General features: G+C 37.4%; 1 protein-coding gene across 3 annotated transcripts in view; it reads right to left on the reverse strand.

The window, feature by feature from the left end:
- The window catches only part of C5 (complement C5), a 77,865-nt gene that overhangs the window by 49,390 nt on the left and 10,433 nt on the right, over nt 1–18,042 (reverse strand). For all 3 annotated transcript variants that reach the window (XR_003790770.1, XM_029202667.1, XM_029202668.1), the window contains exons 4-14: nt 17,884–17,954; nt 16,331–16,422; nt 14,269–14,351; nt 11,915–12,005; nt 10,005–10,119; nt 8,296–8,422; nt 6,018–6,133; nt 4,286–4,471; nt 2,884–3,087; nt 1,168–1,377; nt 897–1,046 (exon numbers count right to left, since the gene is read on the reverse strand). Coding sequence is in view for 2 of the 3 variants with exons in the window: in XM_029202667.1 (XP_029058500.1) it covers nt 897–1,046; nt 1,168–1,377; nt 2,884–3,087; nt 4,286–4,471; nt 6,018–6,133; nt 8,296–8,422; nt 10,005–10,119; nt 11,915–12,005; nt 14,269–14,351; nt 16,331–16,422; nt 17,884–17,954 (1,445 nt within the window). In the remaining variant the exon portion in view is untranslated. The remainder of the gene's footprint in view (nt 1–896; nt 1,047–1,167; nt 1,378–2,883; nt 3,088–4,285; nt 4,472–6,017; nt 6,134–8,295; nt 8,423–10,004; nt 10,120–11,914; nt 12,006–14,268; nt 14,352–16,330; nt 16,423–17,883; nt 17,955–18,042) is intronic.

The following is an 18,042-nucleotide window of genomic DNA, read 5'->3' on the forward strand; positions in this document are numbered from 1 at the left end:
AGACCAAATTTCCCAACTTCATTCCTTTATTTTGTCCTTTTGTATTTAGAAATACATACCTATTCAAAATTAAATCAAGAACTAAGTCTTAAGCTTTGATGAGGTGATTCTTCGAAATTGACCCCATGCTGTTTTGTACACAGAATGCATACTGCAATCAATATAATGTCCAAAAAAGAATAAATGAGTGAATATATGAATAAGTGAATTAATAAACAAGCTAATTTTTAAGTCGCTAAAAGAAAAAAGAGCACAATCTCTTGTATTTTGGGGAAGAGGGCTCTAGGTTATAAGTGGGTGAGAACTTGTTTGCGGGGGGAGGCTTTTTCCAGTTTTAATTTTGACCCCAAATGTTTTTTCCTTTCTGAATGTTTTTAACTTAATCGTTTCTCAGTTCTTTCTTCCTCCTTCAAAGAAATTCAAGCCTAGAAAACAGAAGCAGAGCTTAGGGGAGATAAATGGGAACTTAGGGGAAGTGAATCATTTTCAGATTCTTCTGGGCCACAGATTTTAATGAGTAAGAAAAAGGACACAAAACCCAAAAAACCCCCAGTGGTTGCCTATTCATTCTTCTCTGTTGCTGCTACTATAAAGCTCCCTGCTCCCAAATCTCCGAACCCTCCCAATCAATGGCACTTTGCCCATGAATGTAATTGCTATCATGGCATATGTTTTTAAAGTACTTAATTCCATACTTGGAAAAGTAAAAATGGATAGACCTGGGCTTTAGAGACTAACGTGAGGATGGCTTACCTTCCTAAGAGTCACTGTTTTGAGTAGACTATAGAAAAGCAGGTCTAGTCTTCCCTTAATCCCCCACGACTTACCCTAGTGGCCACACTTTGTGAAGCACTGCATAGGGCCACCCCAGTAACCAAGGCCATGCACTACTTAACTCTTTCCAGGGGGTTCTTGGCTGTCCTTTGCACCCCATATATAGCACTGTCCACTGCCATTAAAGCCACCCAGGAATCCAACTCAGTTGCCATATTAAGAGATACATGTTGGCCAGGGGAATATGTATCTGTACTTGGAGACAGATGAACCTATAAGGTCATTTGAAAAAGAAAATATCATTTGTATGACACAAAAACTTCACATATAGCTGCATTTACAGCCCCTTTATTCAGAAGAAAGTTGGATTGTGACTTACAGTTTGTGGCTTACCTGGAGCTGGTTGCCACACTTTTCTTCAATATTTAACCAGACTGAGTCGGACACTAATTCTGCGGTCTGTTCTCCTGTAACAATGTAATAGACCAGGAGACGAGCTGAAGGAACCATGTTCTGTGTCACTGGAATGTTTATACTTTGATAATCTGAATCTGAAAGTTTATCCCTTGTGCCAAAGTGAATGATTTTGCCCTTGGATAAAATCTAAAAATAAACAGCAGTAGCAACGGTCATTACAAAAACAAAACATTTGCTTCAGGATGGAGCTTGGAGCTGGAGTAGAAATTACGTTAAAGAAAAAGAAAGTTAACATTGTATGGGCCTACTATGTTCCAGGAACTTTACATTTAATTAACTCTTTTAGTTCCCGTAATAACCAGAAGGATAGGAATACTATCTCCATTGTGCAGATAAAGGGACTGAGGTTCAGGAAGTAATTAAATGTCATACTGATTTCAGTTCAAAACCACCTAGCTACGAATTCAGAGAGCTAGAATTTGACCTCAAATCTGTTTAAAGTCATCACACTGTCATTAACATCTACTTGTTTAGTTGATTAAAAAATGTAGATGAGGAGGTAGAGTGCATCTTATTTTTCCCTAATTTCTGGCCTTAAGTTTTAAAGCCAGAGGTTAGGTTCTAAACTGGAGGTGTGAGGTTAAAAAAAACAAAAACCCTAAAAATCATATGAAGCCAAAATGTCCTCAGAGATCCCTTAAATTGTCCTTAGAGAACAGGACTGTATATGTGGTTTTGGTACGTAGTCCCTAAACGAGTCCCCTAATTATTCATCAGTCAGTATGGTCCTCATTTATTTTTTAATTTCTTCTTCAAAACCGTTGAAAAGGGCTTCCCTGGTGGCGCAGTGGTTGAGAGTCCGCCTGCTGATGCAGGGGACGCTGGTTCGTGCCCCGGTCTGGGAGGATCCCACGTGCCGCGGAGCGGCTGGGCCTGTGGGCCATGGCCGCTAAGCCTGCGCGTCCGGAGCCTGTGCTCCGCAACGGGAGAGGCCACAGCAGTGAGAAGCCCGCGTACCGCAAAAAAAAAAAAAAAAAACCGTTGAAAAAAATCATCATCACCTGTTTGGCCTGATTATCAGAATAATTAATTCCATTTCTTGGGTAATTGTCAGGAAGCCCTTAACATTTTTTTTACATTCTTTCCTACCTTTCACTGACGGCCTTGACTGACACTTCCGTTTAATTTAAGTGATGTAACAGGGATGTTGCTGGAGCAGGTATGATATGACTCAACCCTTAAGAGCAGGATTTGGGTCCCCTCTTTTTTCCAATGAAATGCACATATTTTAAATGGGTCTAGGCGTGTAATCTTTGGCCATGAAGTAGAGCAGAGGTAATGTGAGAATTTAATCAAGCTCTCTCTATGGAGGAATCAGGCTGTCTTTGGTGAAAGGCATATAACACAGTCAGAGGTTCCCAGGTCTAATCTAATCACAACCTTCCTCTTCCCAGCTGAGTGACTGTAGTGAGTCTTTAACCTCTTTTTCCTTCAGTTTCTTCATCTGTGAAGTAGTCATGAAAATCATTCCTTGTCTCAAAGGCTTTTGAAAAACTGATTATCAAATTAGATGATGTTTTTGAAAGTGCTTTGTAAGAATATATGTAAGGGATCATTCTAACGCTTTTCTATAAGCAAAGGAAAATCAGGTTGGGGAATAGATAGATGTAAATCTATCATTATTATACTTACCAAGTAATTATAGTGAGTTATTTTGTCAATATATGGACTTCTGGGGGTAACAACAATACTCAGATGTTCTCCCACAAGCAAAGGTTTATAGTTTTCAGTCCAGTCAATATAAAGATAACTTTGGCTGAGAGATGAATATGCCATTGCTCGGTAATCTTCGCTGGCCTGATTTTCTTCTGGAAGATCTGGGTCCTTGGTCCTGACCTGAAAAGGAAAAAAGTGAAAAAAGATACATGGACTGTGACTTAATGTTTTCTGTGAAACATAACTTTTCAATTCCTTTCTTTGCTTTATAAATGTCTAAAATTCACAACACCAAATTCTAAAGAAAAAAGAAATCCATTACTCCAAAGTGTTTGTACAGCTGCAGTATCAAGTAACTTTACAAAGGCTATGGACAATAATTGGGATAATATGGGATTGTAGGCTATGGTGGGAAAGTCTGGTGAAGTGAAGAGAGAAAGATGCTCCTGCAACAAATATTGACACCCTTCCTGAAGTGTCATGGTGAGTTGGGGACTCTTTTTCCTATGGGTTGGAAGGGTAGCAGTGGGGAGGTCCTGAGGACTGGGGACAGGAGTCGTGAATGGACATCACACAGATGCTCTGGTCCAGTTTCATTGTGAAGTCGTGGCACAGAGAAGGGCTTACAAACAGAGTGGGGCAGAAATGATATCATGGCACCAATATCGGCCTTTGACAGCAGAGGGGTTGGTTAATAGCTCATGCTCGGGAGTGAGACAGGCATTCGTTTGCCTCTTGAGTACCATCATTTATTAAGTCTGGATAAGTTATTTAACCATAAGAAAGGTTAAAAGCCTCTGTTTCCTCAGCTGCAAAATGGTTAGCACAATGCCTAGCACTTCGTACGGGCTCAGTAGATGATGGTGAATCTATGCATGCTGGGGTCATTGACATGCATTACTAACTTACTCATTTTTTATTTGGGATTGGGAACCTAAATATTATTTGCTGGGAGAGAAGAATATTAAGTGAGCTCTAAGGTAGAGTGACTCATACAGCTGGAAAAAAGAGAGGCTTCCACGTTTGGCTCTTTTGTGGCCCTGAAAAGAGATAAAAAGTTGGGGGGTGGGAAACAGAGAATATTTCTATCACTGATTTCCACTGCTATACCTATTTTGATACTTCTAGATTCTAATACAGTCTTACAGATATAATTCATCCCAAATAAAAAATTGATAGATTTATCTTCCTCAAGGACCATTCAATGAATTTGCAGATTGCCTCTGGTGCTTTTTTTTAATTTTTTTGGATGCAAAATTGTGGAACTGTTCCCTGGACTCATGTATAAAATCTGCCGCATTTGTTCTGCACATTGGCCAAAACACACAGTCAAAAGTACACACTGTCCCAGAAAATTTAACAGAAGAATTCAGCTCACTTTAAACTCCAGCACCACCACTTCAGATGGGAGATTCACCACAAAAGAAGCTACTCCATCACTGGAACGTGTTACACTTTGCTTTGACTCCAAGTCAGTTGTCTCCTGGTTTACATCGAGCATTTGTGCACTCAGGGTCACCGGGACCCCTCCTACCAAATGGTCAAGTGAATCCTTAACCTGCACCTGTTTGTCAGAACAGTCCAAATTCATTTCAAGAGCTCATCACTTCTTTTAAAGCATAACAATTCTGAAATAATTTTCCCTCCTCCTCACCAATGTATAAATTATTCATATTCAATTCAGGTAAAAGAAGCATGTTCTCAGCTTATATATAGAAAGGTTTAATCTTATTTAGTCAAATCATTCTTGAATGGATTCCCCTGTATATCGAGAAGACTCAGAATATAAATATCATCACATTAGGTCTGCCAAGTAGATGTGATAAGGTCTTCTGCTATTTAATTTCTGTGTGTGTTCAGTTGGTTGAGAACTGGATAAAGGAAAAAATGAGGCAATCACTTCTGGGAATGATTCTCTTGGATATGAGAAACAATAAGTGCATCTTCTTTTTTCTCAAACTCTACCTCTCATTGCCATGCATATGGACATATAGAATTTCCACAAAGATATATTTTATATTATTTATTTGTATATGTGATATGAAATATATAAAATATATTTTAAAATAATAAATTCTATATAGTGACATATTTTGTGATCTTGTATTATATATTATATTAATATACTCCATAATATATTATAAATTACCATATGCATTATATAGTAATATGTTATATATTATTAAATATGTTGTATATATACTAAGAAGTTATAAGCATGTCCAAAGCTTGCTTGTGGTCTAGTAAACTTTTTTCTCTTAAAGGCCAGTAATAAATAACCCATTTTAATTATCCTAAAGTTGATTTTTAAAAGCAACACATCTTCAAAGAATAAAAAAATTCTACCCTAGCTTTGTAAAGGATAGGGAATAAAAATTTCCATTTTATAAATATAATAAAACATATATGTAATAAAGCATGTTTTATATATAATAAGATATAGAATACTAATCTACAATAAAATATAATTAAAAGGTCAAATGAATGTTTTAACTCCATACTATCAGCATTTTAAAAAGGAAAAGTGGAGGAAGGAGAGAAAATATTGTAAAGGAGAAAAAAAAACACAGAAAAGATTCAGGGACAGACAGAAAGTGTCAAGATGGAAAGGATGGAGAACAATACAGAGAGATGAGATCAGACAAGAGTTATGTACAAAGAGAATGCAGAGTGAAAAGCATAGAAATGCACCCTCAGAGACACACAGGAAGTAAAAAATGGTGAGAGAAAGGGGTTTATTTTCAAGGAATGCTATCTCTGTCTTAAGACTTTTAAAGAGCACGTTGCCAGATAATTTTAAACTTTAGTGTTTTTTGAACTATAGACTTACGGGGTTTTATTTACATATCATTTAATGCAATGCTCATTTAGGGAATGCTTAACACAGGCTATCTTACTAAATAGTGATACTGCCCTAAGGTTTGATATCATCCCCAAGGCTGAAGCTGGTCTGCAGTTTCCCACCACCCACCACATAGTCGGAGGGGCAAATTTCACACACAGAATGAGTTCCCTCTGTGATTTGCCTCTCCATCATCCTTCTTTTGTTTGCCACCCCCATATTTTTAGAAAAAGATAATCACATTCAGCAGTTTCCCCCCATCATCTACCTTGACAGAAAATGGAATCCCAGGCTTCACAAAAAGAGGAGTAGCAACCAAATTCAGTTTGTAGGGAGAAAGGACATATTTGATGCCAGGAATTTCTGCTTCTTCAGAAAATCCACCTACAGAAATGACAAGGATTATGTTGACCTTTATTAGGAGTGTACTGATCTGTGTGGGGAGCTATTTTGTGTTCATATGTCTCCACAGACCTACTCATTCATTCATTCACTCCATTTCTGCACTCATTCATTTACCAACAGCAAGTAGGATATGGGTCTTGGTTCAGAGGGGCAGTGCAGAGAAGAGTCTAAACTCTTCTCAGGAGTTTCCAAAGCCTTACACACAAGGCTTGTGGGCAGAGGTGGTCCTTGTGGAAGTAGAGCAATAGGATTGGACTGAGGAAGAATTCAAGGAAGGGACACCACTTTTCACCAGTGGCCTGAGTTTCAGTTAAATATGTATAAGGCATTAAGGAGAGAAGAAAGGGTAGGCCAGAGACTAAGCCTTACAGGGCATTCACCTTTAGAGAGCAGGGATATGGAGAGAAGTGGAGAAGACATAAAAGGAGAGCTTGAGGTAGAGAGAGCCCAGAGGGTCTACTAGAAAGACCCCAATAGTGTTTGTTACCCATTAGCTAAAACTTAAGCTAAACTATTAAGAATGATATACAAAGTTCTAGTATCCCCAAACTCCTTTCCAGTATTACATCCCTAATACCCCTACATATATATCCTATACTTCAGTGAAAGGAATGATCTGCTACTCTCAAAGATCAAGTTTCACCTCCCACTCTTGGTATGTTCACTCTGTGAAGGGTGCCCCACTTCATCCTGGCTGTTATCCCTACCTCAAAACCCTACTTATCTTTCACAACAAGACCAATCATCTCCAGGACACCATTCTTGGTTGCTCAGCAATCACCTAGGAGCTCATCTTCTTCTGAAGGTCAGTAGCATTAAGCACTTTTCTTAGAGCACATATGGAATTCCTTCTTGTTCAGAGTTCTTTGTTTACTTGTCTTATAGATGCTTGTTTGTAAGCCACTTGAGTACTGGGATTACGCATCATTAATATTTGTAAGGCTGCATATTTAGCAGCACTCTTTGCATATCTAATAAATACTGCTTAAGCTGAATTTGTTTGTAATAAATTGAGAAAAATAAAAGTAACAAAGAAACATTAAAACAATGTCAAAAACACAGCCAGGGCAGGGAGTGTAAAGTCATCATCATTCTCCCACATCTATTGAGCATCAGATGTATACAAAGTGTTTAATAACCCGATAATTACCTCAATTCTTCATTCTGCTACCCAGAAGGAAAATTTAAAGAGGTGGAAGGGGACTTAGGAATAATTTGGTCTAATAGTCATTTTATTGAAAAAAAAAGTGGCCTCAGTGTGGTTAAATTATTTGTTCAAGGTTGGTTGGGGATTCAATACAGACCTGAAAATATAAGTTACATTAGTAATCAAGACATATCAGAAGTAAGACAAAGTAACCCAACTTGGAGTAATAATTAATAACTATTAAAACCATTGGAGTGAGGATTAAGAGTACTAGACAAGGTGCTAAGAATGCTAAGAAAGAAGTAGGTGGAGAAAAGAAGGAGGAGGAGGAGGGGGAGGAGGAGGAGGGGGAGAGGAAGAGGGAGGAGGGGGAGGACAAAAAGGAGGAGGAGGAGGGGAAGGGGGAGGACGAGGAGGAGGAGGAAGAAGAGGTGCTGTTTTAAGTGCTTTGCATATACTGACTCTTTGATCCTCACCATAACCCTATGAGGGATACACTACTATTGGATCTATTTTAGAAACATTACCTCCAATTTTAAATAGAATTACTGACTATTACAGAAGAAAAGGGCTTTAGGATGCACTTTGCTCAACTCCATCATTGTACAGCTAAGGGGACGAAAACAATGATAGTAGTAATAACTTCCATTTGCATGGTAATTTATCAAATGTTTTTACACATATAATCTCTTTGATTTTGATTCTTACTGGGTGAGAAAATCGGGGTGCCAGATGTTCATGCCAGATAAGTTGCAGACCCACTTGGAATACCAGATGGGCAGGTGTTATCCCATTCTTGCCAGTGAGGCAATAGAGACCCAGTGACAAGGGGGTGGCAGAGCTATACTCTAATCCAAGTTTTTAATGATGTAAAAAATAAAACTTAACTATAAAAGGAAGTAAACTGTGAAAGAACTGTAGAAATTACTTATACCTTGAAAATGCTGTCTAAATATTTCCCAAGAGAAAGTTTAAAAAAAAAAAACAAACTCACCTGTAGACTCTATGACTGTCACACCAATATAAAGGTACTTGTTGTTTAAATCTTCTAGACTGCCATAGGACAATTCTTTAATTGCTGTTTCAGAGTCAAATGTGACTCGAGCAATTCCATTTATCAACTGTTTAAAGGGGGAAAATGAAAGAGTTATTTCACAGAAGAATTTATAAGGAAAAAATGAACAAAATGTGCCTTTACTAGCCTCTCAATTGAAGACAAATGTCAGAGGAATGCTTTATTGTCACCACTAAAGTGAGTAAATGAGTCCACAGTTAAGCCCAGAATGTTATTTTCTAATCTATTTCTTTAGAATTTTGACACGGAAGCATCTTAAATAGCATTTGATTTCACAGGCCTTTTTTGTACTAGCTGGCAAAGATGACTTCTTCCAGTCACTGAGTCATCATCTTTCTAGACCTCTCAGCTTACTTTTGCTCTTAACTGAGAGTTTATGGGGTTTTATGATATTTACTTTGTACTTTGCTGCTTACATATTGAAACGCTAATTTAAAAACACACAATGGGTAATGGGATATGGGGTTAAGTCACATGATATTATTTAATTATTAACCACAACAGTAAAATAGATTTTGCGTTCTTTTTTCTTCTGAAATTGAGTGTTATGAGGCCAGGGGTTTTGTCTTATGTAGCTTTAAATCTCAGTGTCTAGCATAGAATCTTGCATTAAAAAGAGGCATTTAATTTATATCTTAAAGAAATAAAACTGTATTTTGAAAGAACAAAGGCTAAATTACTGATGATACAAACTACGTGAATATGCAGCAGTGAGCAAAATGACACGAACCCTTACCATCCACAGTATAATGTAAAGAACACTGAGCTAGAGAAAAGGGGACCAGGGCTCTGCTCTGAGCTCCAGCAACCACGAGCCCTTGACCATGGACCAATAACTTCCCAGTGAGTTCATTCATTCACTTATAAATTTTTATAGAGCACCTCCGTTTTGCCAGGAACCAGGCTGGCTCTGGGCATACAATGGGAATGATTCAGACCCCCAAAGGGTTTTGTGTAGAGAATGATAGAGAAGTAAATAAACCATACAATAAGAAGGGTTTCTCAGCACTATTGACCTCATTTGGACAGGATAATTCTTTGTTGTGGGGCACTGTCCTGAAGGAGTTTCACAGCATCCCTGGCCTATACCCACTAAGTGCCCGTATGATCCTCTTCCCCAGTTGTGACAACCACAAATGTCTCTGGACATTACCAAACGTCCCCTTGGGGGTAAAAGTCATCCCTGGTTGAGAACCACTGCAATAAAGTGTGAAACGTGCTCCACTGAGAGCGACTCAAGGCCTGAGGGAGTAGAAAGTGTGTCCGTATTGAGACAAAGAATGAGAAGGAATTACCTGGGCAAAGAAGAGGCAGGAGGGAGCAAAGGGAAAGAGCATTCCCAAGCAGAAGGAGCAGCTCTGCAAAGACCTGGAGGCAAGAGAGACTAGGGTAATTTTGAGAAACTGAAGTGACCAGTGCAAGGGAGAAGAAAGGGAGAGATGGGCTGGTGAGGGGAGCTGATGCCAAGGAAAGTGAACTTTATCCTAAGGATAGTGAGAAACCAACAGAGGATTTTAAGTTTCAATTTCCACACCTATATAAAATGAGAGATTGGACTAGATGAATTTTAAGTCACTTTCCATCTCTAGCATTCATGACGGATCTTTAGGTACAAGTAAATCTCTTACCACTGTGCTTTGCATTGCTTTTTGCATCATTTCTTTTTGATTATCTTTTAAGTCTTTTCTTATTCCAAAAGAGATATAAACGTCAGCCTCGTTGATGACTTTATTATAAAAATATCTGTCAAACAATCATACCATAAAATTGTTTTGCTAACAGGGTTACAATAATAAAATCTGGATAAAATATAACAATTCAAAATTACATAAAGCATTTGATACACTTTAAAGTGCCTTCCATCCACTGTTATATTTCATCCTCATAAAGCTACAATAATAAAGCCAAAGTACAGATTTTTATTACTATGTGCTAGATGAAAAAAACTGATCTTGAGGAGATCAAAAGAGTCAGGTCTGGGGCCCTTTCTTACAGGACACATCACTTCTTCAATGATTTTGATACCAGTGGAGAGCTGCTCTTTATCTTCTTTTATGTTTTTAAAAGCAGCATGTCCGATCTCAGAGTTATATGTTCTTTTTTAAAATTCTAACTGCATACTTCCTTTTTTAGTTTAGAATTAAAGTAATAATAAAGAAAACTTTCTGCACAGCAAATACTATAGCAAGAGCTAACTTTCCTTATTCATAGTTTGAACAAAAAAATAAGTCTCTCCATTAAAAGAAGTCAATTTCTACAATTCTCTGTCAAGTGAGCCTTTTATGCTGGTTTAGATTAAGGGACAAACACTCTATCTGAGGAATAAATGCTAGTAAGAGAGGCAGTATAGGGTAGCATTTGAGGGCATGTATTCTGGAATGAGACAGGCCAAGTGACTTACTAGTTGTATGATCTTGGGCAAATTACTTAACATTTATGTACCTCCGTTTTTCCATTTGTAATGTGGGGATAGTAACAGTATCTACCTCATAGAGTTTTCGTAAAGCTTAAATGAGGTAATATGTACAGAGCGCTTTCAAAAGTGCTTGACACATATAGTTATATAAATCGGTTAATGTTATTAATAACTACAGTATATCGTCATTTTTAAATGACCTAAGCTTTTGTGGTAGATTGCTTGCAAAAATAACCCCAATTCTCCACCTCTCCATGTATCCACCACTTTTGCAGCTCCTTGGGTGTGAAGGGAGTCTATTTCCTTTGCGCTGGTCTTGTAATTTGCTTTGGTCAAAAGAATGTGTTGAAAGTGATGGTGTGCCAGCCCCAAAGTGTAAACCTCAAGAGGACTTTTATGCTCCCATTTTCTCTCTTTGAGCATTGCTGCTGCTACAGGCTAGCCAGTTGGTTGATGAGAAACACACATGATCCAATCATCCTTGTAGCTTCAGTCAACTGCTAGCCAGCTGCCAGGCATGTAAGACCTCCCTAAACCAGCTGGCCCCCAGCTGACCTGCCAACTGACTGCAGGCACATGGGCGAGCCCCACTGACGTCGGCCTGGCCCAGATCAGCAGAACTGCCCAGCTGACTCGTAAATGGCTATGGTTTTAAGGCATTGGACCTTAGAGTAGTTATGCAGCATTAGCTGGCTGATTAAGCCATTAAAAATGACAAGAAGTGAAGGTTTCATATCTCAGTCCCAATATCCTAAGTCATGCTGGTTCCTAAACATACACATTGAACTTAAATCTTTAGGATTCCCCCCCCCCTCTGGTGAATAGCCAACAAAGCTAAAATCAGAATCAGCTAAAATCAGTATGAGCTAATAAACTATAGGCATAGTGTCTTCTCAATCAGTCGGTTTCAAAGTAATGGAAGACATTGCCACTAAATCACAGATCTCAGCGATATATAAATCTATCAACTCAACACATTGTACACCTTAAACTTGCACAATGTTATATGTCAATTATATCTCAATAAAACTGGAAAAAGATCACACATCTCACTCTGGGCAACTGTCACCAGAGTTGGAACTCAGTTCAGCTAGATAATCTGAAAAAAAAAAACTTTCTTACCTTGCTTTTATAGTAATTTCAAAATTATTAAAGTCCTTATAACCAATGAAATTATTTTCTGTTTCTATTGAGATAGAAAAGTGTGGCAACACTGAAAATAAAAACAAAGAGGCAACATTACCATTTAATTTAGAGTAGTCTTTAAATCATAGCAACCAACTGTATTTCTGGATTAGTTGGATAAGCTGTTACATCAGCACAACATCCACTTTGTCATCATTATCATCAACAACAACACTATTTTTGGGGAGCCTCCCATTCTGCCAATCAGAGGTCAATCCATCCTCTATGTACTGGAAGCACTTCACTTATACTTTGATTTCAGCACTTATTATAGGCAATCGATTATTTCCTCCACTAGAGTATTGGCTCCTTGAAACAAAAAAGACTATTCTCTCTTTATCTTTGTATGTCTCCCCCTCTCATCCTTCTCATCAATCGCAAATATAGTATATGCTCAACAAATGTTTATTCCATTCAAAATGGAGAAAGAAATTTCTTGCTTATTTAATATTTCCTTTTTTTATCTAGTAGAAAAATCCATCCAGTCTCCAAATTTCAACATAAAACTCTCACTTTAGTCAAGAAGAGAGAGCTTACAATTAGCTACAAGAAAGAACCTTCATAAAAAATTAAAAATTAGGGCAGAAAGGAAGGAGGGTTTTTTCCTCTCTTTGGTATCTTGATTGCCCAAGAGAAAACAATTTCATCTGTCAAAATGGCACTGTCTTCTCTTTATACTAACTCAGACTGTGTACTGAGGCTTACAGATTCTAATTCTATTAACCTGCACAACAGTTAGTAGAAAACTGGGTGATTGTATGACCTTGATATTGTAGACAAAGGCTGACACAGGAGAGTAAGTGAGATAGTTGGCTTCAGATATGGCTTATGTTTTTTCTAGATGGTGAAAAACAGAAGAAAAAGAGCAATGCAATTTGTTGCTCTGGGCTGCATTCCTATGTTATTAAAGATCAAGACAGATGTGTTCTCCCCAGGATAACTCCTGCCAACAGTGATATACCAATGAAAAGGACACAAACCCTGCCCTTAATGAGCTCACAGTCAAGCAGGGAAGACAGGCATAAGCGAAGAATTGCACAAACACCTAAATGACAGATGACAGTTATGAAAACTGATATAAATAAGTACAGGGAATCCTTCCCAGGAAAAAGAATTTAGGGAAAACTTCACTGAATAAATGGCTTTTCAACTGAGACTTGAAAGGTGAGTAGGAGTTGGTTAGGCAAGAGGGAGAGGGAGGGTGTTGCAGGCAGATGGAACATCAAATGCAAAGTCACCATTCCTGGAGTGGTATAAATGAGGCTGAAAAGGAGGTGGGAATGAGGAGATACTGGGGACTTTTCAATAGAGAAATAACATGACAAAGTTTGCATTTCAAGGTTATTTTGGCTAATACCAAGAGAGAATATCTTTGAAGCAGAGATAGCAATTAGTGGGGGTTGCAGTAGACCAGGAGGGAGCCTGGTGGTAAAATCAATGGGTGGCTGCAGATAATAAGAGGCGGATGAATTTTTAGATATCTACAAGAAGCGGCAAAAACACTTGGAGGAAGGGGGATCAGTCAGGATTATATGTTATTTAGAGCCTATAATCTTTAAAGTTGAGTTCCATTACAATAAATTTGCTTTGTCACTGTTTGTTAATTGTTAAAATTCGTGTTATTTGCCACATTATTATGAGTCTCCTGGGGAATAAAAAAATGACTTTAAGAAAAAGAAAGTTAAATTTGATATCAGAGCACACAAATACTCTAGTAAACAACCACAAGAAATGGAAAGGTTAAGCTGTTTATATGTTAATTATTAGTCCATTAATATGATTGATTTCAAAATAAGAATATCTTAAATTTTTGGATCAATGTATTAGGAATTTGTGAGCTAGAAGGAAAATAGCACTGGACTAGGGGTAAGGAAATCCAAATGTTCTTGTTCTGTCACTAACTGGTTGTAATGAATTGAGTAAATCATCTATTAGTCTTATCAGGTTCTATTCACCTCAACTCTGATTGTTTAAGTTTCTCCTAAAATCATAATTCTGGAAAGGACCTTAACTAGTCAAGTTCCTCAGGGGATTACGTCTCTTGAGGCTCTATAAAGAGGAAGACAAGTCCAGAGAGACTGGTGTGCTTGTTCAGGGTTACCAAGGGCAGCTAGAACTAGAGCCTAGGCATTTGGACAACTCTTCCCACTCCCTTGAGCAGTACTTCTAACCATACCAGCAAGTGGCCTTATCTTCATCTGGGAGTGATTTTGCATTAAGTTCATTCATGAAAAGAATTATTGCAAAAATACTAACTCTTTATAGGTAAACTTTTAATTGTAAGAAATTACCATATTCTTTAATTTCAAAATATGCGGTTCCAGTTGTTGAAAAGTCTTCTTTATATTTAGCTCGAACTGTCCATACACCATATCTATGGAAGCAAAATATTTATAATTACAGAAGTCATCAAATGTTTTTAATTCACCCAAAGAAAATCTAATCAATTCCCATTTTAAAGAGGGAGAGGTAAGTAAAGATGTATATAGCCTACGTACTTTTTTTTGATGACAGATTTTAAAGCAATAAACAGAAATAACTGAGCATTTTCAAGATAATAGAAATTATTTAGTAATTAGTTTTCATACATTGTGATTTTTTTCAGGTATTTTTATCTCAATATAATAGCTTTGATTTGAAGAGCTTATGATACTTGAAAATTTACTAATCCTGGAGCTTAATTATACTAACATAATACTAAAATCCACCCTGTAGTAGAAAATCCATAACAATGTCTCTAGAAACATATAATACAGGTCAAGCCTATCCAGATGATAAAATTCACACTTCACATAAATGAAATTTTGGTTGGGGACAAAATATGGTTTGTTTAAAGAGGAAAATGATCTGAGTTTAACAACCTTCATTCAAAAATATTGACTGAGAACTGGATTAAGCACTGGAGATAAAAAATGAACAAGATAGAAGAGATCCTGTCTTCCCAGAGTTGCTAGTCCATGGGAGTCCAAATTCCCACTTTTACGTTTAATAGCAGATTGGACTTGAGCAAATTACTTAGATTCATTTGTGAAATGGGAAAAATAAAATCTATCTTGCACACTGGTTATGCAATCATAAAGTTTAATATTATGGTTATCATCATCATTTACACAAAGAACATTTATCAAGTGCCTGTTATGTTGAGGTGCTAGTGATTCAAAAGTGACCAATATGGACAAGACTCCTGTCCTCAAGGAGTTTACAGTCTAGTGGGGAATAAAAGGCAAGTAAATTAATAAATAATTACTTACAAGACTGAGATAAGTGCCATGAAGAAAATAAACAAGAGAGTAAAAGGAAGAGAGAGACTACATTAGATCATGCATCCAGGGATAGCCTCTTTGAAAAGGGAGCATTTACCCTGTGTCCTAAAGAATGAAAGGAAGCCAGCCTTGTAAAGAGCAAGGTGGAGTACATTCTAAGCAGAAGGGACAACATGTGCAAATGTACTGGGGTAAGACAATACTGGTCATGGCTGACATAATCTGTCATGGAGCAAATGACAGAAGATGAAGTTGGAGAAATGATAATAATTATAAAATAACTGGACAAATTCTGTGCTATGGAGTGTGTAATATTTTCAAGGAAGTACAAAATTTAAAAATTATCCAAATGATTTAAATCCCCCAGTTTCATCCAAATTTCTAGAAAATCTTCAGTACAGTGAATTAACTGCAAACTCGATTCTAGAGGGCAGACAAAAATGACCATAAAAAGATTTTGCTTTAAAGTGATATTGTAGTCATTTTATAGGTGCACTTATCTTATTTGTCCTCCTCTAATTCTGTTTTGAATTTCTCATTCCCGTTGTACTTTGCGTATACCAGGAATGTGTTCACTAAATTTTTTTCACATTGGGTTCTGTTCTTAATCCTTTAGCATGTGGCCAAATGGAGGAAATTAATAACACCCTCCCTCTTGAAATCTGTCTTCTGGTATTCTGTGCGGTAAAGACTACAGGGGACCAATATTTTTATAACTCTCAGAGCTAGGCATGGGATAATACCAGCCTTTTAGACTGATAGTCTATTAGATTCCTTGAAGGGTGGAGGGTTGACAGTTTTGATGGGAAGAAAAAAAAAAAGGCCTGGGGACTGTTTTTTGCCTCTTCCAAATTTTAATTTCTAAACGTAAAGAGGATTGGTAAGAAGTATTGGGAGTGGTTTGTTTGTTTTGCCAGAACCTGAGCCTAGCTTCTAATAAGACTTGAAAAGAGTTTGTATATCCTCATTTCCTTCACACCTACTCTTTGTTAACACTAGGTGGCTCCATTTGACTGGTTATCTACCTCACAACCAAAAGTTCCAGGTGTGCTTTTTAGAGAAAACTTTATTAACAAATACTTTAAAATACTTAGGATTAGATGGAATCTTGAAGTCAGGAAAAGAGACAATTCCAGTATAATCATTTTCTTCTACCATGTCAACTTCTGATCCTTCAGGATCCTTTGAATAAAAACAAACAACTTCAAATCACATAAATCACATTTTTAAAATTAACTGATTATATTGTCTTTTTCTTTCTTTTTTTTGCGGTATGCGGGCCTCTCACTGCTGTGGCCTCTCCCGTTGCGGAGCACAGGCTCCGGGCACGCAGGCTCGGCGGCCATGGCTCACGGGCCCAGCCGCTCCACGGCATGTGGGATCTTCCCGAACCGGGGCACGAACCCGTGTCCCCTGCCTCGGCAGGCGGACTCTCAACCACTGCGCCACCAGGGAAGCCCGATTATGTTGTCTTTGATCTACAGAAATATTTACTAACAAATATCCATGTCTTCAAATTAAATATGAAGGAGGAAAATCATTTAAATGTTGTGAAAAGCAAATATGGTTAATTTAAGCCACTTCCCTCCCTCTTTTTGGACCCTCTTCCATCTCCTGCGTCACGGGGCGGGGGGGGGGGGGGGGGGCGGAGTAAATCAGTGTCCAGGGTATCCTAGTCTCAGTTATCTAGAAGAGATTCAACTCTCTATTGTACAACTAAAAAAAAAAAAGAAGTATGACAAAAACTGATGTTATAATGTATGAAATATGAACTTACATGCTTTACAGATACCTGAATCTAAATTTTGTATGTGTTCATCTGAAGCTTTCCAAAGCAAATATGCTGTAAAATGCATTTATTAGCTAGACATTTTGTAAGTTTGCAGTCTATGTCAGTAGTTATCCACCACAATCTTGGAACACTCTGGATGCTTCTCAAGTAATTCATTATAAAATAGTCAGATGTTAAAGTTTGTGAAAGTTTTATGATTTTTGTAAGTTATGAAGGATTCGAGGTTATTCCGATACAATCCTCTTTTTCATTTGTGCTCTGTTAAGGTTTTCGGGTTTTTGGTTATTTGAGTAGGAGGAAAGGTACTGCAACCTATAGTGAAGGACCAATTACTAGTACACCTACTGTTAATAGGTGAACAGTTACCTCCCCACAAAAATTTGTAGGGTTGTGACACGAACTGGGAAGACCATGGGAGTTTATTTCACATGTGCATATCATCTGTTACATATGTCATGGCTGATGAAAAGCTGGTAACAGCTGATCTTTATCTCATGGGTTAGCACTATTTTTCATGTGTTAGTATGTTAGTTACTAAAGCCTAAAGTGCTCAAGTGTATTGTACAAATAAAAAATCTCAGACATAATAGGCATTCAACTAATTCTTAGTGATTGATCAGTGTTCTTCAAGAAATAAATCATGAAGGATATATTTAAATGATTTAGTTCAAAACATAACTTGTTGAGATTTCATTTTCATGAGGTTTTTACATATTGTAGAGGTATAAACCTACAATTCTATACTCACAGAAGGTGTTCAATAACCATTTCCTGAACACCGAATGAGTTAGTATGGTGTGAGGGCAGGATTATGGAACAGAGTATCTCATCCAAATAAATAACGTACTTACTATGAAAGTTAAGACAGTTTCTCTTTTGGCTGGCTTCAAGTCATCATTCAGTGAATAAACTCTAACCTTTACTGTAAGAATAATTGATAATCATCAAAAACTTTGCTAAGCACAGTATTCTGATGTTTTACAATAATCACCCTTAAAAGAGATGAGCTT

This window comes from Monodon monoceros, unplaced genomic scaffold (assembly GCF_005190385.1).
Source record: "Monodon monoceros isolate NGI ecotype Baffin Bay Population unplaced genomic scaffold, NGI_Narwhal_1 Super_Scaffold_5, whole genome shotgun sequence".
NCBI classification, from domain to species: domain Eukaryota; kingdom Metazoa; phylum Chordata; class Mammalia; order Artiodactyla; family Monodontidae; genus Monodon; species Monodon monoceros.